The 25,626-nt window shown below is 45.6% G+C and overlaps 1 protein-coding gene across 9 annotated transcripts in view; it reads right to left on the bottom strand.

The window, feature by feature from the left end:
* Window positions 1-12,117: 12,117 nt before the first annotated feature.
* Window positions 12,118-25,626, bottom strand: part of MPP2 (MAGUK p55 scaffold protein 2) — a 670,534-nt gene continuing 657,025 nt past the window's right edge. For all 9 annotated transcript variants that reach the window (XM_069634347.1, XM_069634350.1, XM_069634348.1 and 6 more), the window contains one exon: window positions 12,118-17,847. In XM_069634347.1, coding sequence (XP_069490448.1) covers window positions 17,671-17,847 — 177 coding nt within the window. In that variant the 3' untranslated portion in view covers window positions 12,118-17,670. The remainder of the gene's footprint in view (window positions 17,848-25,626) is intronic.

Raw genomic sequence — 25,626 nt, 5'->3', positions numbered from 1 at the left:
GCCACGTTAATCCGGGAAAGCTGTTCTGTAGCTTCAGCCTGGGGGTTCCTATTCTTTTTTCCCTACATGGAAGTGGGCTCACTGGTTGGCCTATACGCCATACTAGCTGCTCGACAGAATTCTGGAGAATCAAGGAAGGATGAAGAGGGTAGCACCACGACCTCGGACTCAAGTACATCGTGATCAGGTACTTGACACAGGGCAAAGGTCTAGGACTAGGGCAAACAATGTCCTTGTGAAAAAGAAATTCATGGAAAGAATATGCTTTTTGTCCTTCTTCTATTTGCACCTACACCAGTGCACATGTTTTATAATACCACCCTGTGGGCGTTTATTTCAACACGGGTGTGCTAACAAGACCAGCACATGCAAAATATCAAAATTGCTGACTATGGAACCATCTCCTGTAGTTAATCCATACTAATTTACTGGTTCTTCGAAACAACATATTCAACTGTATCCGCCAGTGAGACCCTCAACAGAATTTTGTGCGATTAACTCTGGAATATCCTTCCAGAATCCATTGGCCTAAGGCATATTAAATTGCAGACTGAGTGCATATTCATCGCATTAAACACAAAAGCAAGTTGGATTTCATTTCACACAGATCTCTACTGATGAGACCAGCCAAGTGTCCAGAAAACATGAATTTCATACACTGATTTGGAGGTCCATGCCCATTGGTTTAGGTCAAAGAACGCCCGATGAAATAGTAACCCATAATTAGTACATGTGGTGGGCAAATAGAGCTCACTAAATTGGGAACTCCAAGCTCCACCATCTCGCCTCCCAGACTTTCCCTTACCTGGTCAGCAGGTTTTCATCGATACTGCCAGCCAGCCTTCTCTGTCCCCACCATGCACTTCCTCTGCCGCCAGGTCTGTCCTCTCTCTACCAACACATTTCCTCTCTTGCTGGCATGCCCCGCTCTAACTCCCAACTGACCTCTCGGGTATGATGCAGCTCGTCCAGTCTGTCTTTTGTTTCTCACCAAACTCAGTCCCCACTCTTTCTCTGACTCTCCTTATGAGACAGTGTTAATGAGGCAAGGACTGGATTCTCTCAGTAACTTTGGGCATCCAGTATCCTGAGGTCTTGATTCTGGCACTGCTTCAGACAGACAGCAAAATCTCTTGGGCTAACACTCTGTTCCCGCACTGTAAGCGTAAACCAGCCTATTGCCTACACCAGCTAATATTTCAAGATGCTGTGGCATATCCCACCATTTAATCACTGGAGGGCCATCCTGCGGCCCACAAATAATTTCTTACTGCCAGCCTACGACGACCACCCATACTTCATGCCTATTAAATACCAGACCTCTCCCGGCTCACGCTGGTGAGATCTGGGACTTGCTAGTACATAGGTAATCAGACTTTTTATGCCTGACAGAAACTTTGCTCACGCCGAGATTGGCACCTGCTATAGTCCAAGCTCTCCCCTCAAACTATCTCATTCTGCACCATGACCGTCCACCTCCTAAGCGCGGTGGAGGCTTTGCAGTCATCTTTAAGGATTCATACATGGTCACCCAGATACCATGCCCACATACATTAAGTATGGAAGCCCTCCTTTGTCGGTGCATGCGTTACTCACCTCCTGCTCATTTACCGTCCTCCGGGTCCCAAAGGCCCTTTTGGGAAAGACTTTGCCGATCTTGTAGCTGATCTAAATTTGCACTACACCAATCTTGTGATATTAGGTGACTTTAATCTACATGTTAATCTACCTAGATCGGACAAACTCAATTCCTTTTTTGATAGTCTCTCTGATCTCCACTTCTGCCAATTGATGCAAGCCCCCACCCACCTCTATGGTAAAATCCATGACCTGGTATTTGCCAAAGATACCTTGCTCGACCCCGGCCCGATTGAGCCAGTGACCTGGTCTGATCACTATTTAGTCTCATGCTCATTTCAGTCAGCCACCTCCCTCTGCAAGGTTCTCCCCTCTAAGACGCTATGCCGCTCCTGGCGTTCTGTTGATCCTAAGGCACTTAGTGCTCATATAGCTTCCAATTGCACGTCTCTGAGACCCTTATCGCTAACCACACTCTCACAGTCATTGGCGTCTGCTGGTGACTGCCTTGCTCCATTGAAACCTACTCAAGGCCGTAGACTACCGTCTCAGCCCTGGTTCACTGATTTACTAAAAAATGCTCGCCTTCAACTTAGGCAAGCCGAACGTAAGTGGCGGATCAATTGCAATCTGGCGCTTAGAGACCTGTACAAGCTCAGTCTCTCTACCTATTTAGCAAAGGTTAAACTTGCTAAATCAACTTTTTTCGCTCAAAAAATTGAAAATGCTTTGCTCAAGCCAAAAGCCCTATTTTCCATTGTTCACTCTCTCGCTTCCTCTGAATCTCTGACCTCTATGGTTACGCCATCACAAAAATTGTGCAATGACCTTGCATCCTTTTTCACCACTAAAATTGATGTGATTAAATCAAACATCGCCAAATCCTTGACGATACCGCTCCCTGATATCACCAGCTTTGTGCCACCACTCTCTACTGATTCTTCCCCTAGCTGGTCTGCCTTCCCTTTGTTTACCGCGGCAGAAGTCCTGGCAGCCATATTAAAGATTAAATCTTCCTCCCCTGAGGATGCTATTGCTGCTACTATCATGAAAACGATTGCTCCTGACATTTTGGCTGCAATTACTGCGGCTATTAATAACTCCTGCCAATCCGGACTGGTCCCCCTGGAATTGAAATCTGCGAGGGTTATCCTTCTCCTCAAGAAGCACTCACTTGACCCCACCGTCCCAGTCAATTTTCGCCCCATTTCACTACTTCCGTTCCTGGCTAAACTCTTGGAATCTCTGGTCATGCCCCTCCTGTTCTCCTTCCTGGAATCTTCAAATATCTTTAACCATGCCAGGCAGGTTTTAGGCCAGGGAGAGGGATGGAAAGTGTGCTTGTCTCAGTACAAGACGATATGTCCAGACTAGTCGATGCGGGCGGAGTAGGGGCCGCGTTTGACACGGTGGACCATCCTATCCTTCTATCATGTCTTGCACAGATTGGGATCTGTGGTCCTGTTCTTGCCTGGTTAACTTCCTTCCTTTCAGACCCACCCAGACTCTCGCTATGCCTCCCTCTGCCCCTTGTGCTCTTACCTGTGGTGTCCCTCAGGTCTCTTCTCTCTCCCTGATTCTGTTCAACATTTATATTTGGGCACTGGTTTGCCTTATTCGCTCCTATGGACTCAACTGTCATTCCTACGCGGATGACACCCAAATCCTGATCCGGCTTGATCAGGATCCACCCACGGTCTCAGCCTGTCTTCACGACTGCCTTAAAGCAGTCAGTGTCTGGTGGAACAAAACTGGCTTTAGCTTAACGGCGATAAAACGGAAGTGATGTTAGTGGGTTGTCCCCCAAACCCTTCACTATGGACCCCCGCCTTTTGCCCCACATCGTTGGGTCCATTACCCTGTCCAGTCAACAAGGTAAAGAACTTGGGGGTTATTCTTTCCGCCTCCCTCTCCATGTCAAATCAGGTTTCGGCCATTTGTCAGTCCAGCCATCACCAGATCACGGTTTTAAAGAGGGTCCTGCCTATGATCCTGGAAGCCATGCGTCCCCCTGTGGTGGCGGCGCTGGTCCTCTCACAGTTGGAGTATTGTAATTCCCTGTACCTATCCCAACCGATTGGCCTGCTCCAACGGCTCCAACGTATACAAAATCTGGCAGCCAGATTGGCTATTGGCTCCCCCTACGGTGCCCATATTTCACCGGTGCTTTGCCGACTCCATTGGCTTCCTGTGGCGCAGCGAATCAAGTTTAAGTCATTATGTATTGTCCATCGAGCAATTCATGGCATAGGAGCGGAGTTCCTTCAATCCATATTTTCCCGATATATTCCGGAACGTAACCTCCGCTCTTCTACAACCAACCTACTTATGGTCCCCAGGTTTAACTGGGAAAGACTTGGTGGCAGAGCCTTCTCTATTGCGGCAGCCAAGCTTTGGAACACTCTCCCTTTATCACTTAAATCTTCCGGTAATCATCTGGCTTTTAGGAAAGCTTTGAAAACCACTCTGTTCTAGCTTTCTGATTCTCTATTGCTCTTCTCTAGCTTGCAGCTTCCACACCAGCGCCATGATGCCTTTTGGCGACCGTGCGCTTTACAAGTGTATGTAACATAACATAACAACTATTCAGGGCTACAACTTTGCATATAGTGGTTGATTCGATTCAAAATCTTCACAAAATACATGCCAGGACCTTGATCCTCCTTAACCAGGGTCTATGAATATATTTAGACACAAAATGAGCCGCGGTCAGATCTGTGGAGTCCTTACATAGATGGACATCTTCACTAACGGTTCGAACACCATGCAATTTGACTCTAAGATCTTTCAGTGTATCGCAAAGTAATAAAAAGTGTGCTATTGTTTCCAACCCATTTTTGCACAGCGGGTACACTGGATTATCTGGCCCTGTCCGCTTTTTAGTTGTATCACATAGTGGCAGGGATGCACCAGCCAAGGAATCTTCTGCCAACCCCTCAAGGATAACACATACTCCAAGGTCTAGCAGGATTCCTCAAGTTTTGTTATTCTCTATGGAAGTTTACATGGTTCAGCTGCGCTTACACCCAAATAGGAACATTTACCAAATTAATGCAATCTCTTCTATTGCCATGTAAATAAGCCCTAAGGTTCCCAGGAATGTGAACATAGATAGGCTACAATTGGTTACCCTTCACCCTATCATATCAATCTTTTTGTCCCACCTTTTGCCTCCCTTCTTCTCCTCCCACAATGAGTTCTGAAGCAGTTTCACGTTCGCCTCATTATAAAACCCCAGAAAATACAGATTTCCAGTTCTCTACCAAAGAAATGTTGCGAGGATGTGATTTCCACCGCAGCAAGAGCAGTCATCAACTCATGAATTGATGACGGCAATTCCTTGCTGATTAGTGGGTGAAGGATCTTGCTGATCTGCTTCAAGTCTTAAAGAACTCAGTGGGGGGGGGGGGCAGTGACCAATACCTATAGAATGATTCACCTAACAGTGCCATTGGGGAGAACGTGCTGCTCATAGATGCTGAATTTAATATGCAAAAAATGGTCCGTTGAAGCATTTAAGGCAATGTTTTTCTATGTCTCAAAAAGAGGCTGCCCCTCAACATTCTGGCCCGAGAGGTGAAGTCCTCTGGGAAATCCCCCCTACCGAAGAATAGTATCAAATTGTAGGTCAGAGGTCTGCGACGTTTGGCTCTCCAGCTGTTTTGGACAACAACTCCCATCATCCCAAGTCAGATCTCTGTTTCACATCTCCTTATCCTTCTTCATCTATTTCAGCGCTTGGATGTGTCAATTGTGTGATTACAGCACTTAATACATGATTGCATGATGTTGAATAAGTCAATTCAATGTTGTACTCCTGTTGTATGAGAACAAACACGTGATGCCCTCTTCACATCTGCGTCCTATGTGGCTGGAAGGTCACACACAGATTCTGCTAAATGCAGAATTCAAAGGTTGTCCCTCAGGATCCACTGGCTCCCCCTCAGGAAGCACTGATTGACATGCCTTGCTTCCACACCTTCCGTCACAAACGTCTGTGGCAAGGCATGTCTACAGGGATGCCTTCAAACAACACACTCCTACCACAGCCAGTCTGAAAAATCTCCCACTTCCATATTGTAGGTTTTTCAGGGCAAAACTAGAGCGATACTTCAACAATCCTTCACAAAGGTTGTGGCTTGACATAACCCCACCTAACAGAAGTTGTTCCCTCCTGTCTAAGTTAGGTTTGGACTTTTCTCCAGAAATCTACCTTGTCCTTGTCATTTTTACTTGGATAGGTGGCAGTGAGGGGGAATGAAGCAGGAATGTGCCTAATTCAGTATAAGAGCCCCTGCATTGGGGTGCCCCTCTAACTCGGATGCTGTCAGAACCTACTTGCTCCTGGCTATTGAATAAACGCTGGCTGGTAAACACTTACCTGCACTGGCATCATAGCTGCAAGAGTCCTTTTGGAGCCTCTGATTCAAACCCACTGTAACTAAGGAACCAAAACGTAGGTAATGTCCTACTCCCCGTTGAGCCTAGTTAGTGGGCCCGCGTCAGCGTGGATCTCACACCTGACATACATCCTCATATGCAGAGGTGAACACTGCACACAAAGCTATTTAAAGATGGATCTTCTATTCCAGACACTCTGCGTGCATTTGCATACAACCTCCAGGACCTCACAGGAGAGCTAGTCTCACATGTATCTAAATTATCAGCATGCTGACCTATGCAGGCCAAGAGCTAAGCCTATATGAATGACAAGATGTGGATGGAAGCAAAAGGAAATGTACCAGACATGAAGGTAATGCGTCCTCATTCCCGTTATAATTGACCTACAATTGCTTTCTTCCTATAAACTAACCAGGTAAATTGGGCATCGTGGCACCATATTTTTTCCATTTTGCCATTTTGATGGTAGTAGAAAGAGTGGTGCATGACCTGGACCAATATGCATTGTTCCTTAAAATGGCCTCCATATCGGGTTTTCAGGATACCCATCATTAATATTCATTAGATACATTTGCATACAATGTTTTTAACTGTAGGCACATTTTTCCTCATGCATATTAATGGGGGATATCCTGAAAACCCGTCAGGATCCCGGCCCTTGAGGCCTGCAGTTGGACAACCCTAACCAATATCCTTCCCAGTCCTGTTCCATCTTGTACAATGTATGAAAGCAAGGTAACAATATTGTGTAAATAATCAATGAAACACAAAGACCAATGATACATGGGAGACACATGTAGGACTTAGAGCATTCACCCCAGATCAAGGCCTACAGATGCATTTGCTCTTTGACCACATAGGACACCCCTTGAAAACGACCCAAATAAGCATTTCCTCAACCCAGTGCTCAATTCTCCTCTTCTTTGCATGTTCCAGTGTCTGTGCTACAGACTCCCAGTCACTTAGCAAAGAACTTCTTTCTAACTTTACACTTGTCAAATGGAACTGATATCCCTCTCCATTACATTGCGATATAGAGGAAATATCATTCCAAGTTAGGAGTGCAAAACATGACCACATCATGCGCTTTATGGTGCCCACCTCCTCGGATGGGCCATCTTCCTTGAGACTGGCTGGGACAGTTCTTTCATGTCCAATAAGTCAGTAAAAGCATTTCCTGGCATACTTCCATCAATTCCAGATCACTTTCCAGTAGCTAGATTCTTTCCCCACAACCTCTTTTTGGAAAATGGACTAGAAACCATTGACACCATTTCAGGCGTCTAAATAAGGGTTTGGGGAGCAAGAGGTTTAAGCAGCTCTTGGGTATCTGGCAGCACCCAGTAAGAAGGAGCTATCGCTGAGTAACAGGTAGCGAGTGTGCCGCGTGCTGCATGAGTTCCACATGAGTTCCCCTTATATGTGTTCTGTGATGCTTTACATCACTGATAGATGTAGACTAACATGCCTTCATACACATTCAGAAACATACAGAGTTAATCTCACATAGGTATGTTTGTGTGTAACCGGGTGGCTTGGGAAGTGAATGGTAGCTTCTGTTAGCTGTTCGTGTCAAGCCAAAAAGAGCATTTGAGTCTAAAAGCAGACGCTAAATCGCTCCCAGCAATTTTGATGCATGTTGTTTTCAATAGCGTCCCTCTTGCAACCGTTGTAGATAGAATAGGACAGTAGATCACCAACGAACTAAACACATTACTAAAAAACACTATGCTCCCACGCCACACTTGGCCAAGTTTCCAGCTACCTCATGGCAGCCATTTCACTGCGATCATGAGGCAACCCCATGTGCATGCTTCCATTTTTGCCAATACTCCAACAGAGTTATTAAGGTTTAGGGTTTTGAGCTAGGTCTTCATGACAGTCCCCAGTGACAAAGGCGTTTGAGAACCCAGCAAACGGTATCCACTCGCCAACATAAGAGCAATGGCATTGCGGAGAACATGCACCCATTCAGTTGCAACCAAGGAGGCTGCTTGCTCATCCTCCTCCATTCTGAGGGACATTACTGCCCGATGCACAACTGCTCCTCGATAATGGTTCAAACATTAGGTAGACGGCAGTCCCCTTCGTCTGCACATATCTGAGGTTTTCGTAGATTAGGTTTCCTATCCTCTCAGAAGAAGGTCCTGATGAGTTAATCAATCAAATGGCAGAAACATGCTGCAATTTCATCAGGAAGAGATCATACATATGGATTAATTTGTGAAGTATTGTGATGTTTACACTGCTCACTTTACCCTATAGGGGCATCTTTAGCAAAACCCATCTCTTCAGGTAATATTGTATTTGAAGTAATAACAATTCTAAGCTGGTTTTCACAATATGCATCAACCTCCTTGTCATCCCGATGCATGGATATTTGATCTCCCCTCTTGCACACTTGGAGTCACATTGATGAACAAGCGCATTGAAATAAATGTGTTGGAAAAGCCCACTCTCTCAAATATGTTTCGTAGATGAAATGGACAGCCCAAACCTTTCCCAAGTATGCCAAGAGCACTCACCACATCCTGGTCTGAGTCATCTAAGTCAGAAATAAAAATGAGTACCTCATGGATGTTGTAGACTGCCAGGGAGCCAATCAGAATCCTCAGAATGCAGTCTGTACCTCGCATATAGAATGCATCCACGGCCACCGCTGTCTGCATCCATTTTGTCCCGCATACTCAAGCCCCTCCTCCTCACTTACCTATCCAGGACTCTGATTGGCTCCACTTGCCGTCAGCCTGCTCACACTTCCATAGCTGAATGGTGGCTGCTGAGCATCACCGACTTGGTGGTCATCTTACAATGTGCTTCATTCTGACCATCATTTGCTAGGTGTCCATTTTAAATTGGGGATGATTTTCTATACCTTGGTTTCCCTCCTTCGAATGAGGTGTTTGTGAAGAAATAAAAGGAGGGTCCTAAAGAGGGTGCTAATATCCTTTTAGAACTCAAGAAGGGTCATGATTGTGTGGCAGAAGGACCCATTCCCAATGTTTAGGGTTTGGCCTTGCCTCCGGCATCAATTTGGTGGCAGGCCATTTTCCAACAATTATGACCCCTCCTTCCATCTATAAGGCTTAATTAATGCAGCATCAGCATACAGAGATCTTTCATGCAGAAAGCATATTATATTCAAGTACCTCAGTTTGTGGATTTAGCCTTACGCCGTGGAGCTGAAAAAAAAGGGGTATGGGGCAATGGCAGCCCTGTCTTGCACCCGGATAGACTGGGAAAGCACTTGATATGAACGTATTAGTCAAAAAGATTGATAAGATATTAATGTACAGGATTTCATTGAGATGCATTCTTTTTGGGAAAATATAATTTTCCAACACTCTCTCTGAAGGATACCCTACTCCACGCCATCGAACGCTTTTTCGATGTCAATCACAAAGAAGGATTAAGAATGATTTGATCTTCTGCCCAAGTCTAGCAGGTCAAGAAATGTTTGAATGCTATCGCTGCCATGTCTGAAATAAAACTTCGATCCCAACTTCTTAATTAACTTCAACTGATTTTTGGTTAAAAGAGTTTGATTTCAACATTGATTAACCCCTTGCCTGAGGAGAAAAACACTATTTTAGCAGTGGTCCATAAGATTGGGGGGATGCACAGATCACCAACCACTGCCCTAATTTAGGACACATGCATGTATGTGAAGAGCAAAACTGCCTCATTTTGTCTGATGTATATGTTTGAATGTCCTAAGGGCAGTCAATGGGTTCACAAGATTGGTTGATCATTTTTTCATGGACTTTCATCTTTGTCTTTCTTTACAAGTACAGTGAAATGCGATTGGCTCATTGTAGGGGATAAACAACCTCCAGAGAGCAAACATGTATAACACGACAGAGCCACAATATCATCCAATAGTAGAACCTTTAATTTCTGTAAAATGACAAATTGCCCCCTGGTCTGCTAGATGGAACAGCCAAGTGCCAAGCAGAAAGACACAGTTGGGTCTGCGTTTTCTCTAGAATGATTGCTTCTTTGGGCAGGTATTGAGTCCCTTCCTATGCCTTTTAGACTCATGAGAAATGTCCTCCTGTATGCAGCGCATCAGTAGGGAACGGAGTCTGTCTTTGTTCCCAAGTGGCAGGTGGACCCATGACGACATGCTGGACAAAAGCAAGGTGTTTCAAGAACTCACAGTTCCGTCACAGCACAGCCAGAGAACTGAAGAATGGGGAACAAGAGCCGGCAGTACCCCCCTTATGTAGCTGCATGGAGAATGGTGTGTACCCACGGAAATGAGTCCAAAGTTCAGAAGGAAGGATTGGTGGGGGCTACGTGTACCAACAATCGCAGCTTCCTGCGGGAAATAAATTGGCAAACATCCTGGCACGGAAAGGTGTAACCTTTCAATAAGGATTTTGGATTGTAGCTGCAGCAGAAAGCTGGACTCTTAAAAGCATTTTTAGTTTTAGGCAGTCTTCTTACCAAGGCACCTGAGGGGCTTGACAAGCATTACGTTTAGTGGCCAATCAGCATGAAGCAGAGCAAGGCTCTGATCAACCAGCACTGCCTGTGCAGTATCAGTAACCCATCAAGGTAAACGCCACCACTGTCCCTTAACCCGATTGGCTGAAGCTCCCTTGCTCAACCAGGAAGTGGTTTGCCAAAGGTCAACTTACTTTTCCCCTTCTTTATATCAATATAACCATTTCATGTGAAACTACTGGACAGATATCTACATTTTATGGAATGTAAGCATTGTCTGCATCTTGGAAACATCTCCAAAAATATTAAGCGGCCCCTCCTGGAGAACCTTCTTATATCAACACTGTTTCTCAGGAAGGGTTGAATCCTTCCAATAACTTCCCCTACATGGACTTCAGTCCTCAGGAGCCACAATCACGCCATTCTTTAATAGTGCCTATGCACTTAGGCGTCATCTAGATTACATGTATCCAGCTTTATCATGTGGATATAATGTGTCAGGTTATGTTATGTTATGTTACTGGGGTTTATACCACACTCCACTGCCGTATGCATGGTCTCCAGGTTCTCTGACAGATCTGAAAGAGTGGGATGGACCATGTAGGACTTGAGTTGGCCAAGATCCATTTCCTCCTTCTTGTCTTCTGGAGTGACCTTTATAATGCAAAATGGTATATGTTTTGGGAATACCAGGTTGCTTAGTTTTACGTTCACTGTTTGCAATGCACTGTATATTCCATGCTGTTTGTGTTGTCGAAGTGCTGCTTTACTGACAGGGGGCCTCATTACGAGAACGGCGGTAGCCATGGAGCTATTAGCTCCATGGCTGCCACCGCTCCGGCTCCATTATCGGGTTCCTGCAATGGGGACTTACCGTGTTACTCCGAGATAGGAGTACCCAGTAAGTCCTCCATGCAGCAACCCTTCCCCATTCCCATTTGAGCCCTCATAGGGCTCAATGGGAGTGGGGAGGGAGGTAATAACGGGCAGATTACATCTTGTCCGTTATTGCCTCCCTCTTCCCCTCGCGGGACCCGGAAAGCACTCCTGGTTTCACCAGGTGTGCGATCCGGGTCCCGCGATGGGAAGCTTGTAATCGGCGCTCACGGAATGAAGGGGGCCGGTGCTGTACCGGCCCCCTTCAATCCGGGAGCGCCAGGGTCGTAATGAGGCCCAATGTCTTTGTCATGCTGCCACGCGTAGTCGGGTCGGTGGAGGGAAAGTTAATTTTCTTACAAAGTTGAGGGAATCTGGCAATATCTCTTGTAGTCCTTAGGGCTTGGTGGAATGCTGGCCCCGGGCCACTCCCAGGCAACTGATGTCCGTCTTCTGGCATGCAGGATTCTTAAACCCTCCTTCCCCCCTCAAGCCATGTCTGAGCTAGCCCTCCCAGGAACCAGGTTTCCTCTTAGTTACTGCCAGTTCCACAGTTGCAATCACACCATTCGCCAACTGGCCACTGCATGCACAACTTTCATATTATCTGAGGCGTTATCCAGGACCTTGAACGCAAGATCACTCGGTGGAAAAGCAGTGGACGAGATGATAATTGTGGATGTTCACAGACAAAAAGTTGCCTTTTGCCACTGAAAAATCAGGCTGATATGAAGGCTGAGTTGCCCTGTTGCCAGTGACATTGGTGGCATTGTCAAAGTGCTCAGAGATGTACGAAATAAGGACAGACAACAGTTTGTGGTTTATCTAAATGTTCCTTTTTATTGAATCCAAGTGACGGAAAGTAACCAAAGGATAGACTGTGGCACACAAGTTTCGTGACAATACCTGGAATGTCCACGTTCACCATGCACCGTGGTACACGGAAGTCTACGATCAGGGATACAATGGACCTCAGCGGCACCAGGTAGAAGGGGAAACATGGCGGTAGGCTGCATAGACCCATGAAAAGGACCAGTAATACTAAGAATATAAAATATCCAGTACAAAAATTCTTAAAAGAAAGCAGTTTCTTGGATGGTTTGATTCTCGGCATCTACCTTCATGACCAGGGTTACCACAGACAGAAAGTGAATCACGTGGGACAGGGGTGGCGGCATGAAACTCCGAGGCGGTAACAGGACACAGCATGGCAACACGAAAAGACCCAAAGACGCATCTTGAAGAATTCATCTTTAGACAATCCAAGGGAACCAACCAACAAGGAGAGGTCCAGAAATCAAAGTTAAATTTACTCAATAGCCAAAATGAATCCTCAGGCAGACAGTAGAGGGCTTTGCCTAACCAACTTTCCACAACCAATTCATTTTGACATCAGTGAGTCACAGGCTTCCTAAGCTTCAGACAGACTCTGTGGCCATTGGCTACGCTGAAACACCTTGCAACACTAATAAGTGGCGGCCACATGACTAAGGGACATATGCACGCGGAGACCTTCTGGTCATGGAGATGGTGAGCAAATCCACTAGCTTGGCACTTCTACCCACCACTTTTCTGCCTCAGCGAATCACCCTGTGACTGCTAGCACTGTCAAAAGAGGCTGGCGTGGATCTGAGATGGAGGGAAGATTTACAAGGGAACTGGCTGACAAGGCCTTCTACTAGATTGCCTGTCCTCTCCCCTAGCAGCCACTCCTAGGCATCCAAAGCCCCAACTCTTGACGCCACGGCTCAACGGGAGTGGCACCAAATAGAAAATGAGGAAAGGCTGTTGGTGGCGCTGCTCACCAGAGATGCTTCTTCTGGGAATCTTCTTTGCCTCTGCTGAATCTCCGCCCCCGCCAACATGGGTGCCAGGCGGTGCTGGCACTTTATTATTACGCTGTTGATAGGTGGAAGAGTGAGCGGAATCTACTGATGGGTTCACACTGGTTCCTAATCAAGTGTCTTACTATATACTACTTAAGAAAATATGGCACATTTCACACTTAATTAGCCCCAGCCTTATATAAGAAAAGAACTATGTCCCAGGAAACATTAGAATCTACCATCCCCCCCTCAACCCCAAGGCAGACGAACAATGGGCACTATCTATGTACAGCTAAAAGCACCAAATGGGGAAGAACAGGAGTGGTAGGTCATCAGTTTCGATCGACGAACCAGTCAACGCAATACACAACACGCATTGCCTTGCGAGGGTGTAAGGAATCCAAAACAGGGCCATATGGGCCGATTGATGAGCTGCGAGGGGAGTGGTGTCTGGTTGGGGTTGGGGAAGGAAGAGGCATTGGATGCACATGGTAGGGCATGGGGTGGATAACTGCAGGTTCCTTACTCCCATGGGAATGTTTTTTGATGTCAAGAACATGACAAGGAGGAAAGAGAATGTGCATCTTGATGGAAAGTACAGTTTCATATGTACACTAAAGTTGTGCTGAGACTCGAGGCTCTCTTAAAGGGAGCCTTCTGTTCTGTGAATGCTGGTTGCCTTGGTCTGGCTGTAAGTCTTTGCAAAGGCAGGTTTGAGTTAGCCTTGGAGAGAGGCTGTCTCGTAGAGAGGAAGGATTCTTGGATGACGGCTCCAGTGCTTGGATGAAGGTTAAGGACTTGCAACGGTGATGGTCAGGGTTATGGTCCTGATAAGACTTCTCTGCATCACAGCGGGGAGAGTTAGCAGAAAAGGGTTATAGAATTATTTTTGCAATACTTTTTGAAACACTTGTGTACAGGCGCGTTATAAATGCCACATCTTATCATACCATATCAATACTGGCCCAGGAGCAGTGGTGCTGTACAGTCATGCCATTAGGCATGTGCTGTCTACACCTGGCTGAGGATGTTGTTTTTGCTGCCCTTCATTCTCTTCCTATGTCTATGGCATGTTGACCTCTGAATAATATGAGTTGGTCTTGAACCAGGCCATATTAGGTGCAGCCCCCTCAACACACAAATATTGACAGCAGGCTCAGGAGGATAAGGCATGGGATAGAACTTGGTAAGTTCCAGGAAGGGCTCTTCTAATTTCTATGTTAAAGAAAGGAGGGGCGGTCATCTGAGTGTCGGCCGGGCAGAGGGGGCATCGTGTGTGGATACGGTCTGGTCTTTTATATGAAATTTGAAAACTACAGTATTGTATAATGCATACACTAGTGTGGTTAATGGAAAATGTGGGTGCCAATTTTGTCTTTAATGGGTTGGTTGAAAATGATGTGCATTGCATGAGAGCTTTGGCACTGATGAAGAATTTCGAAACTTGTATAACACGGTAAATTGTAAAAATATGAAAGGTGCTATAAAATCCCAAACTCATGGTCACTCATGGACCTGGAATATTAAGGGTGGATGCTGCAGTAAGATTTTGAGAGAGGGTCAAAGACGAGAGCCCTTTGGTGTTACCCCGACCGATGGAGGCACCAAACTCCACATTGCAGGGCCAATCACTGCAACTGCTCTGCTCTTCATTATAGGCAATCATATGCAACGCTGGCAGCTGATTAAGAAGCTGATTATATTGGTAACTCATTAAGCAGATCCATCTCTTGGAAATAGCGATATGTCTGCCACCGTCCCAGATTCTGTCCCTTTATCCTGGCAGCCTACAGGGTTCCTTGAGGACTGCTGCAATATGTGCAGGCATGCTATTTCCCCTAACCTCCTAGGCTCCATTTTGTCAAACATTCATCTTGTGCAGTAATTTAGAAACTCAATCACTATTCAATGTCAATTCTTTTTAAAGATTTTATTCTTTCTGCAGCAAGCACATCCAAAGTATGCATTTATAAATGACTATAGTATTTATTTTACAATTAAACTACTACCATCACCTAATTCCCTGCCTGGGTGAATAGGTAACTATATAGATCCAGTCATGGCAGGCCATATTCGACTGAGAAGCCACGCTTTCTTATTATTTGGACTCTGTGTAGGGCATCCTCCCTGAATTTAGGGAGGCAAATACAAGGAACCTCCCGAGGCTCTCTATCCATACCTTTGATGGGAATGAACTAGCATTTGGCATGTTTTGTGAGATCATTTCAATATTCTCTGTACGGAAATTCTGCATTTCATGGAGCACCCATGAGACCATCTGAGAGTGGGCTGGGAATGCAGCAGGATTCAGTTCCTGTACATTTCTAAACTCCCCACCATTTTAACATTTTCAACTTCAATATTTGCTTTCACAGCATCTCTATCTTGTTCTCTTTTGGACGGGTCAATAATATCTTTGATTTTATTTCTTTTTGAAAAGGTGTCCTTGTTTGATTTTGCTCCAGAAGAAGAGCGGGCTCATTCAGACTTAAAGGTCTCTTGCTGTGGCAGCATCCCTTCCTAAGGTATGGGCTAGATTTGAACTACCAACCATGGGATTGGGGCTTTTGGTACAGACTGGACTTGGGGTGATGATATTGAACTTTGGGGTCTTAGAAAAGGATTTCAATCTTCAATCAGGGTTATGCTTGAGCACTCTAACAACTTTAAGATTTGGGCTTTAGATAAGAGTGGACTTGGGTGAAAGATCTTGAAATTTGGGGTTTTAGGAAAGGATTTGAACCTTAAATGAGGGTTAAGCACTCTACCGACATGGTGATTGTGGCTGTATAAACAGACCCGACTTCGGGTGAAGAGCCTGGAGTTTGGGATCTTCGAAATGGTGGTTAAGTTGAAGCATTAGTGTATTGTATAAATATTGATTGTAAGTTATGATGAAGGGTCTTTTAGAGAGATTGACCATCTAGGGGGAGTGCAGTGGTGTAGAAGATTGTGTTAAGGGCTTAAGAGATTGTGGGTCTTGGAAACGGGATGGGTGTTTTAGACGGAGTTGCCCGAGAATGAAGTTCAGGTTAGCAACAATGACCAGTGTCATGGGCGGTTGATGTAGTCTTAGTTTTATGCTTTAGAAGGCTCTTTCTTGAGACCGACTTACTTGGTGAATTCAATGTCTATTATTTATACTTGGTTTTGTCACGCCTTGTTAGAATATATCGTTGAAAAGCCAAACACTGATCCTTCAAATCTTCATACATATATTCAATAGACAATCGCAAAAGCATTTTTAAATTGTCACCATTTAATCATTCAGTATATGTGACCTTTTGATTACACGTGTTTCGGCTACGCGCCTTTTTCAAATCTGGGCATGTTTAATTCTCATTAGTACTGCGTCCTGTTACTCATGTTCTCCTGTAATACTGGGATAATTCCCCTGCAGATTCTGCATCTGCATCTTGATTCTTACGCGTTGGCTCTCGAGAGCGTAAATGGTGACAATTTAAAATTGCTTTGGCGCTTGTCTTTATACGTATGAAGTAGTCTTAGATGTATGTTGCTGTCTTGGATAGGAGGTGGCAGTCTCAGGCAGCAGTGCAAGGTCTTAGGATGGCTGTCGAAGTTAGTGTCTTGAACAGGAGGTTGTGGGTCTTGTATGGAGAACTGAAATCTTGGATGGAGAATGGAGTCTGTCAAGATGACTCTAAGAATGTGATGATGATTCAAAAAAGAGGTACTGAGATACTGTACAAACACTGAGGTTGTGAATCCGGTTTGCAGCCAGTGACGTGTTTTTGGAATGTCTAAAACAGCACAGGGAAGAGGTGCTTGCGTATGTGGTCAGCGGGAAGTACCCCCTATTCATAATATAATATCTTGTTCAAGTCTATCATTCTAAAATATACACAGTTTTCACAAGTATGGCGCGGAGTCCTTGGCTGAATAATTTAGGTTTTTCTATGATACAAAGTTAAAATACAATTCAGAGTCCCTTGGGGAAGGATCTACGAACTGACAATATGTACAAAAGAGCAAATACTGAATAACCCTTCCTACACCGGGGGGGGGGGGGGGGGTTATGGGGAACAAATGTTGGAGTATAGAGAGAGAGGGGTGAGGGGAGAGACAAGTGCATTTCATTTCAGACAGTGAACAGTTCCATTAATATACAGTAATGGAAAGAGAAATGCAAAATTAAGTGTTGGTCGATCACCCCAAAGGGTGATTTCCTGGAATGTAAGACATTGGTCATGGCAAGAGGAGTAGTCCTCTTCATCTGGGTGGCGCAGTGCCAGCTCTTCCCATCTATGAGATTCCCTTGTTCACCCTCACTCAGAGGTTCTCATGAAATTACAACGAATCCAAAATCTCACAACTAGATACAATTTCTCTTTCCTAAAAACCTTTGAGATATGGTAAAACAGTAAACAGGAGCTCCCCTCTCCCCTCTCTTTTGCTGGTCTACAGACCCCCTCAAGTGGCTCAAGAGGGGTTCTCGAGGGAGTCTTTGGGAGAGAGAGGAGAGACACGTTGCACGTCGGATGCACTCAATACATCCCACCCCCTCCCTTTGGTCTTTCTCCTAGTACACCCAACTGACGGGGACCCACTGAGGCTCTGATCGCAGCTTCTCCATTGCATCTTGCAGCTGCAGGGATGTTCGCTCCATGTCATCGTTCAGGATGCTGAGGTCAAAGTAGTGACCGTAGGCACGCTGGATCCGGCCGCTCTCATCTACTGTCCGCCTTAGATCCACATCCTTCCAGATCCCAGAAAGGAGAAAACCAAGAAAGAAAGAGGAAATAAAAAATGAAATGAAGAAATAGACAAAGCAGGAAAGAAGTAAAGAAAGGAGTAGAGCAGGAAAGAGTGGAGGAAAGAAAATACAAATAGATTTAATTATAAAATAAATTACAAATCAAGTTGCCCCTACAGGTAAGGCTATAAGCATATAGCTGTCTACTAGGAAAATGACCATACACAGAGAAATTATCAGATTCAGTGACTGGATTAAAGCCCCATTCAAGTTTATCATATTCCAAGAAATTGGCCTGTGGGAGTAGGGAAACTGATTTGAGCTTCCTTAGAATGCTTGTTGGCTGCCAGCATGTCCAGATGTCAGACATGAAACTCCTCTCAAAGTTAAGAACCGGCCCACCCACTCACCCCATTAAGGACCTCTCAGGAGCGGGCCACCCCTCACCCAATTAAGGACCTCATTATAGATTTGATGAAAACATGGTATTTCAAGTACCACCTATTTTATCATGAACCCTATTTATGAGATGGGCAAAGCATGCATGATTTACTCATGCAGTGTTTTAATAATACCACATGCAAATGTGTTTTATTACCCACCCAACTTGGAATGGGATATCGTCCGTTGAGGTACTGCATGTTATATTATGTTATCAAATGAGGTCATGGAAACAATCTTACCACACTCAGTATTTTTGAAAAGAAAGATCTCAGATTTTATAATTAAGCCCAAAGAGGGGAGAGTGGCCAAGAATTGGACTTATTTTTTGTCCAGCAATAGAAACTGCTTGCAGGTTTGTGATATCATTTTGGTTGGCAAATGCCGGCTGGTTTAAGCCAGTCCTGATTTAACCTCATACTCTCCCTTCCTGTTTTGAAGCTGCAAAAACTGGAATGAGTGAGTTACAAAAAGCACTAATAAAAATAAAATACCCTCCCCCAAAACTGCTAGCCCACACTTGTGGTCCTTAATGAAATTGAAGGCCCCAATCTGGGAGAGTGTGCACTTAAGTCTGGCAATCAGCTTTCATCTCCGGGAGGGGTGGGATAGGGTTTATCATCAAAGCAAATGGGAAATCCCTGGTGGCCATCTTGAGGCGGCTACAGAGGAAACAAAAACATCATTCCTCAAGTGTTCGCCTTCTCTGGGCTTCTACAACCTGCAACCTGCAACCAATGGCAAACATCAACGACTAGAAACGGACATTGTCTCCACCCACACCGGTCTATGCTGCACTCTGCAGTCTTAGGTTCTCCAGATAGTTTGGACAACAACTCCCATCAGCCTTAGCCAGCATAGACAATAGTGAGGGATCATGGGAGTTGTCGCGGCAGAATTCCATGTTTTGTGGTTCTGCTGTCCCACTTCATGAGAGTTATAAACATTTCCTCCTTTTTGGTTTTCTAGGGTTTCTGGCTTATTTATGTGGTCAGCGGGACTTCTACTGAAGTCCCCCTGCCACTGTAACCCTTTTCACCATGTTGTCCTATGGTAGCCCAAATGGATCCAAGGACAGGGTTTTTTTACCACTCAATGTTAGCCTTGGGTTGATTATATCACCCTATAATGGTACAATGTTCACCGGGAGTGCAACCTCTTTTTTTGCAGTAGTAGCCAAACGTACCTTTGTTGTAGCCATTGGGTACAAATATATGTTGTAAGTCATACTCTTCGTCATTTTTATTTTGGACAATTCCTTTGTTTGGGATAACCACAAGCCAGGCCTAAAATGACTGTTGTGCAAACATGGACTCACTCTCAAACTAGCCCTGCATCCCCTGTATTGTTTTGGTCTGTTTTAGACTAGTCACTTGCTCTAGACAGACCAATACACAAACTCTGCGGGGGGACCAGAGTTGCTTGTTGAGCTGTAGGGCCAGCCTGATCGACTGGGCACCAAAACCTTTGTTTGTCTACCCTGTGTGTGATTGGGGAGCTGGCCCAGGACAGCCCATGAATCAATGGGTATATCTAGATGGGAATCTGGGGATTCCTTGAGACTCCTGGGATTTTGTAGGCTTACTTACCTGCATTGCTGCAGGATGTTCCACACAGCTGTGTTGCTGCATAGTGTGGACCAGGTTTGGGCCATACTGGCTGAACCCTGTGTCCTGCACTTTTGCTCTCGTTTCTTCTTTTAGATGCTGGATATCTTTCCTGGGCTGTCTCTCATTCTTGACTGGTCCTCCTCACTGGATCAGCTGGATGTCCTGGGCTGCAAATGTTTCTAGGTTGTTTTCCCACTGCCTTCCTGTGTAATTATCCACGCTGTAGTGCCTGAGGGGAGGAAGCTTCCATCATCAAGAAGGATGATGGGACATTACTGCCCCCACCTCTTCTCTTTATCTGGGCTGCCCTATGCTGCTTCCCCTCATGCCCTCGTCATGGGAATGTTTTCTACTGGCTGGCTGCTCTGTTATTTCCCTCCGAGCCTTGGGGATCTGACGCATTGTAGGTGCCACCTCCATCATTGGTTCAACTCCTGGATGATGGGCCACCCTCCTGAGAAAGGCATTTGTTCCTCTTTTAGGCCATCTGGGTTGTCGATGGTCCAGGGATCAAATCCTTGGGTGACCATATCCTGTAACTCGACCTCTAGAAAAAGATTTGCTGTTTATGTACCATGTTCTCTGAAACTGGTGCCATGAGTACTTTCCTCTGGTTCCTGGACTGGTAGGTTACTCTTCAAATAATTTATGTTTACATGTCCCCTGTGTCTGTGATAGTGCATTTCCGCAGGCCCCCTTCGAACACAGTCGCCATTGACATACGTTGGCCCGAATCCCTGCTTTGCTTCCTTTTTTTCTTCGGCTTCTGAGTCTCGATCCTGGAACTTGAACTCTTTGAGAGAGTCTCTTGTTGAGTAAATTGGGGTTGATTGCTGACTTTTAGCTCGTGCCACTGATTTGATATGGTTTTTTTTACATCACTGCCCCTGCCTACTGAAATTTACTAAGGTACTGTGTATCATTGATGGTTACTTTTGAATTTAATTTCCTTATTTCTAGAAGTGTAATTAGAATGTATGGGCCTGGTATTGTAAAACTAACTTAATCCTAATTTTAGGAGGTCCTTGCTGGATGAGCGTTAGGCCATTGTGCTCCCATTAGGTGCAACAGGTAGTAGGCAGTGTACATTTGTATAATTATTTCTACTATGTACTAGAGGTGAGGGATATTACAGTGACTTTTCATGAGGGGCATTTTGGCTCCTGAACATGACTCTGTAAATGTGTTTTATTATGGTCTATGGTTGACTTTTTCACCCATCTGCCCCTCAACTGTATTAGTTCTGGCTATTAGGTGGCACTTAAGCACCACCTATAAGCCCAAACTATTGCACTGGGGTGCAGCTAGGTGGGAGGTGACATGTAAGCAGGGACACACAGCTTGTGAGGGTTATTTCGCTATTTACCCACTTCCTGGCTGCTCATAGCCACACTAATCCCAATGACCATTCCTGCCCACTCTGTGCCGGTTCCGCCCAAAACACATTCTCCTGGAATCTCTTTGAGCTAGCTCCATCAACCGGTAATGTCAAACTTTGGCCGGCCCTTGATATTTCTAAGCAGTCCGTTGAGAGTTTATGGCTTAATTGAATCTTTAGATGTCTTACCGGTGTAATATAGCCAAGAGTGAATTCACCCACTTTATATATATGTGTTCCTTGCACTGAAGTCCTGTTGAAAACAATCATTGATAAAGCCAACAATGTGGCTTCAGTATGGGTATTAGATAGGCATTTGCCAGGAACTGCTATCATGTGCCCAGATAATAACACCATTTTCTACCTGTTGCCATTTTATGGCAGGTAGCACTATTATGGCAGTGCCTAGCAAAAGCTTATCCCATGTCTACACAAAAAGCAAAACAGGTGCCTTTACCACTGCTTGTATGTATTGTGCCTACCACCAAGAAGTGGGCATACCTTTAGCTTAGGCGTGGGTCTATGACCCTTTACTGTTTTTACCCATTCACTGTGTCTTCCCATGTGTTATGTTTAACTGAAAACACGCATTTCAACGTATAGATATTGTATGTGTGGGTTTATAATAAAGTGTCTCTTTTTTCAGTTTTCCTGTGTGGTGCATTCTCTAGGGGCAACTATTGGGAATAACTGTATTTTGCTACCAGCCTTCCTCCTCCATTGGTTTGAACCGGACTGCTCCGTCATAGCCGCCATTTTACAGAGTGGGGCTTTCTTTTAGTTGGGAACCCTGTCTTGACTTTAGGTTAGATGGTTTTACCTCCCTCCTCAGAGGGCTGTGGATAAATCTATCTAACAGGAGTCATATCCCAAAACATCTCTAGAGCAGAAGGGTGCAGCCCCCTGGTCTAGGTGCATTACAGAACTGGTCACCAAATGGAAATGTGTATCCATCTGTCTAGAAACACAGCTTGACTCAGTGTTTGTGCAAAAACCTGTCTTATTTTTAAATTCAAGCCTTTGGAGGAACCTCTACTTTTTTCCTTGTTAAGAAAAAACATTTTCATCTGCATCGCGTGAAAAATGTGCATGGAAATATTTATGAAGTAGAAACCCTTACCACTGTGGAGAAAGGGCTGGACACAATCGCTGTTAGGCTGTGGCAAGTGTATCCTGTGGACATTGTGAGCTGCTGAGGTACGTGTGCCATTAAGGTATCCTGACCAGCTGACCTTAAAAGGCCGCCTCACCCGCCCTTGCGGCGTAAGCCCTGTGGAGAAAGGGCTGGACACAATCGCTCTTAGGCTGTTTGGCAAGTGGCGCCAGTGCTGCTAACTAATGACTGCTCAAACCACCCCTGTGTCCAGAATGCGGGCACAGAAGAAACGCGAATGACCTGGAGGGGATGAGGCCAACGGAGAATGCAACGCTGTAAATCGGCCTTCACCCAGAAAAGTAAGTCGCTTCTACTCCTGTGCCTCAACGAGTGATGACTTAAATGTTGCTACCAGCAGCGTTCCGGATGAGGATTCAGAGCTTGCCCCTGTGTAGTGCAGTGGTCGATGGCGTGTTAAGGCCGTCCAGGACCGTGTGTAACAGTAACTGTACTTGTAATAATTTATCCAACAATCGGCCTTGTCAAATTTGCCCAAGGTTACTCTTGGCGGGCTGGGTCCCGGCAACAATACACATTCTCTCAAAAACCACAACAAAGCCTTACCTGGCATGCTGCTGGTCCTTGACAGCCCGCGAGGCTCGTTGGGCGTGGGTGCGTGCCGGGGCAGTGGGGACCGTGGGGCTGTGGAGACGGAGGAGACTTCGGGATAGCCCGGTGTTGGTCCGCCGGCTTGCTTGGGTATGGTGGGGGTCAAAGCGGATGCGGCGTTGCTGGTCCATGGTGGCGTGTGTGGAGCGGGGACTCCGCCTGGGGGCGGCGCCAGTTGTGGGGACTCTGGCGGCTTTCCCTCGGGTGGGCGGACCTCCACGCCGGCTCTTTCCGGCTCGGCTGTGGACGCTGATGGAACCGATGGGACGGCTGGAGTTGTCTCTCTCGTGCCAGTGACTGGGGCTGACGGTGTGGGCGTGAACATGATTGCACGCTCGCCTGTCTCTCGATCTGGGAGGCGTTCTATCCTGAACGCGGGCGGGGACCTTGATGACGAGGTGTTTAGTTCCACGCTCGGATCACCAAAAGAGTCCTATGTCCCGGATCTGGAGTCGAACATAGCTGCGGTAGGTGGGCTGTCAGCCCACACAAGTGAAGAACGTTGTGACTCGTTGGATGTCGCTAACAACATATTGTACAATCTGATCTCTATGAACAAAGCATGCAGTAGCAAATTAATGAAGGACATGACTCTGCAATGTGAGAACGCTCAAAAATTAGCCCTTAAACGTCAGAATGCTCAACTAAATGACCCCAATAAGGACATATGGGCAAATGTCTCCTATAAACGTAGAAAGCCGTCTATTTGTGGTGCAAAGGAGAAGACAAGCGCAGCCTCTTCAGATGACTTGTCCTTTAATCATATGAACTCACAAAAGAGAGTTGTCAACATTAAACGATTAGAACTGAACACAACGCACCAGAGTGCGCGTAATTCACAGTGTTCCGACACGGTTATATCGGATACCTGTGACTGACTCCTCCCTATTAGAACGCCCCTTTCCGAAAATAAGGAGGGGAAGAGTTCACAGGCCCAGGAAGGCAAGGAAGTGCGCCTCTGAGGTCAAAAACTTGGTGTCCAAAGATCTCAGCGTGACTTCTGAGTTACACACCACGATAATATCTTCCCTAGCAATTTCCATGGCCCCTTCATGAAATTATATGAAAATCTGAATGATTCAATGAAGGACCTCACAATGTTGACTGCCCTGATGAACACTAAAGTGGTGCACCTGGAGCACATATGTAGCCAGTCCTCTGGCAACGTCAACGAAGCCTTGAAAAGCCTGGACGCTTCATTCAAATCTTTATGTGACCAAAAAAGAAATGACTCTACAGATAAAAAATTCTTGGCAGAAGTAGCTCGTGAAGCTCTGGCCTTGTTCAAATACGAAGGTCTGGGTCTAGTAGGATCCCATCGAAAAAACAAACCTAACAGTACCAACACACTGCAAAGAAGCTCAAAGCTGCCCGTGGTGGTGTGCCCTGAACTTACACTGCAATCTGCTGGCGGCGACTCAGAGAGTGCTCCGAGAGCAGCAGAAAATGCCTCCAGAGGACCTGTGGCGACTGCCCCAACACCGCAAGATAGTGCAATTGACCTCACTGGAACTAAGGGTCTGGATCCGATCATCTATTCTCACTCGAGTAGTGTTTGCGCAGCGCCCAACCCCTGGACCGAGCAGTCGATATTTCACTTGAGAGTGAACAAATTGCCGACATTTCATTTAACACGGCCTTCGAGCAGGCTAGAGCTTGTAAAAGCAACTGTGTATTGAAGATCAAACACCGACAACATCTAATACAGAACCTCAACTAAGTACGGAGAAAAGTGGACCAATTGGTAGCCAAGGCGCAGAGAAACCTAATGTATTCGCCATTTTTGGCGGCACTTCAAGCACCTGCACAAAATTGGTGGAACTAAAAACTAAACTAACAAAGCCTGCAAAAAAATCTAAGAATTTGCCAGCAAAGAAAAGTAATAAAAACACAGGAGCAAGAAAATTCTTGGGGAACATAAAATTTGTTCAAATAGTGACGAAAGAATCCAGCAAACTCAATCTAAAAGAAAGTATACAACAATCGGAGTCGTCAAAAAAAGTTGTCATTCAACAAACACTGAAAGAGGCAGAACCAACGTCTAACGACATCTCGGAGGCCCTCCTAAATATGTCTACATATGACGAGGTGGAGGAAGTTGAGGTCATACCAGCTGGCCTGCCGACGCTCCGAGGTGAGAACACGCGTACTGAATCGATTCCCGCAAACGTACCAGTGCTTTCACAAAATGAACGCCCAGACGACAAGTTTGGAGATGACTCTGTTGTTGAAGTCTCGAGTATATGGCACACAGACCGGGCTACCTCATTGCAGAGTGCGGGAGTCAAGATGACTAGAACCTGTCGCCTTGTTAATGAACCAGGGATTTTTGCATCGGGCAGAAATGTCCCGGCAAGTCCACCGTTTATGACAATGCACGAAAGAAGGCAGAAACTATGCACTGGACAAGAAAGGGCACACCAGAACGTCTGTGAGGTTACCCAAACTGATTTGATCAGTAAAGAGGATGTACATGCCACTTGCACTCAGGGAGCCGTAGGGGCAGATGGCAATACGTCCGAAAACCACATGAAAGATAATTCACCAAGCATCCAGTGGGACTCACGAGTGGATTTCCTCGGAAGAAA

The sequence above is a fragment of the Ambystoma mexicanum genome, chromosome 13 (genome assembly GCF_040938575.1).
Source record: "Ambystoma mexicanum isolate Mex_15411 chromosome 13, UKY_AmexF1_1, whole genome shotgun sequence".
Classification (NCBI taxonomy): Eukaryota; Metazoa; Chordata; class Amphibia; order Caudata; family Ambystomatidae; genus Ambystoma; species Ambystoma mexicanum.
Note: the sequence above shows the minus strand (reverse complement) of the source record. Positions and strands in the feature narration are given on the sequence as shown.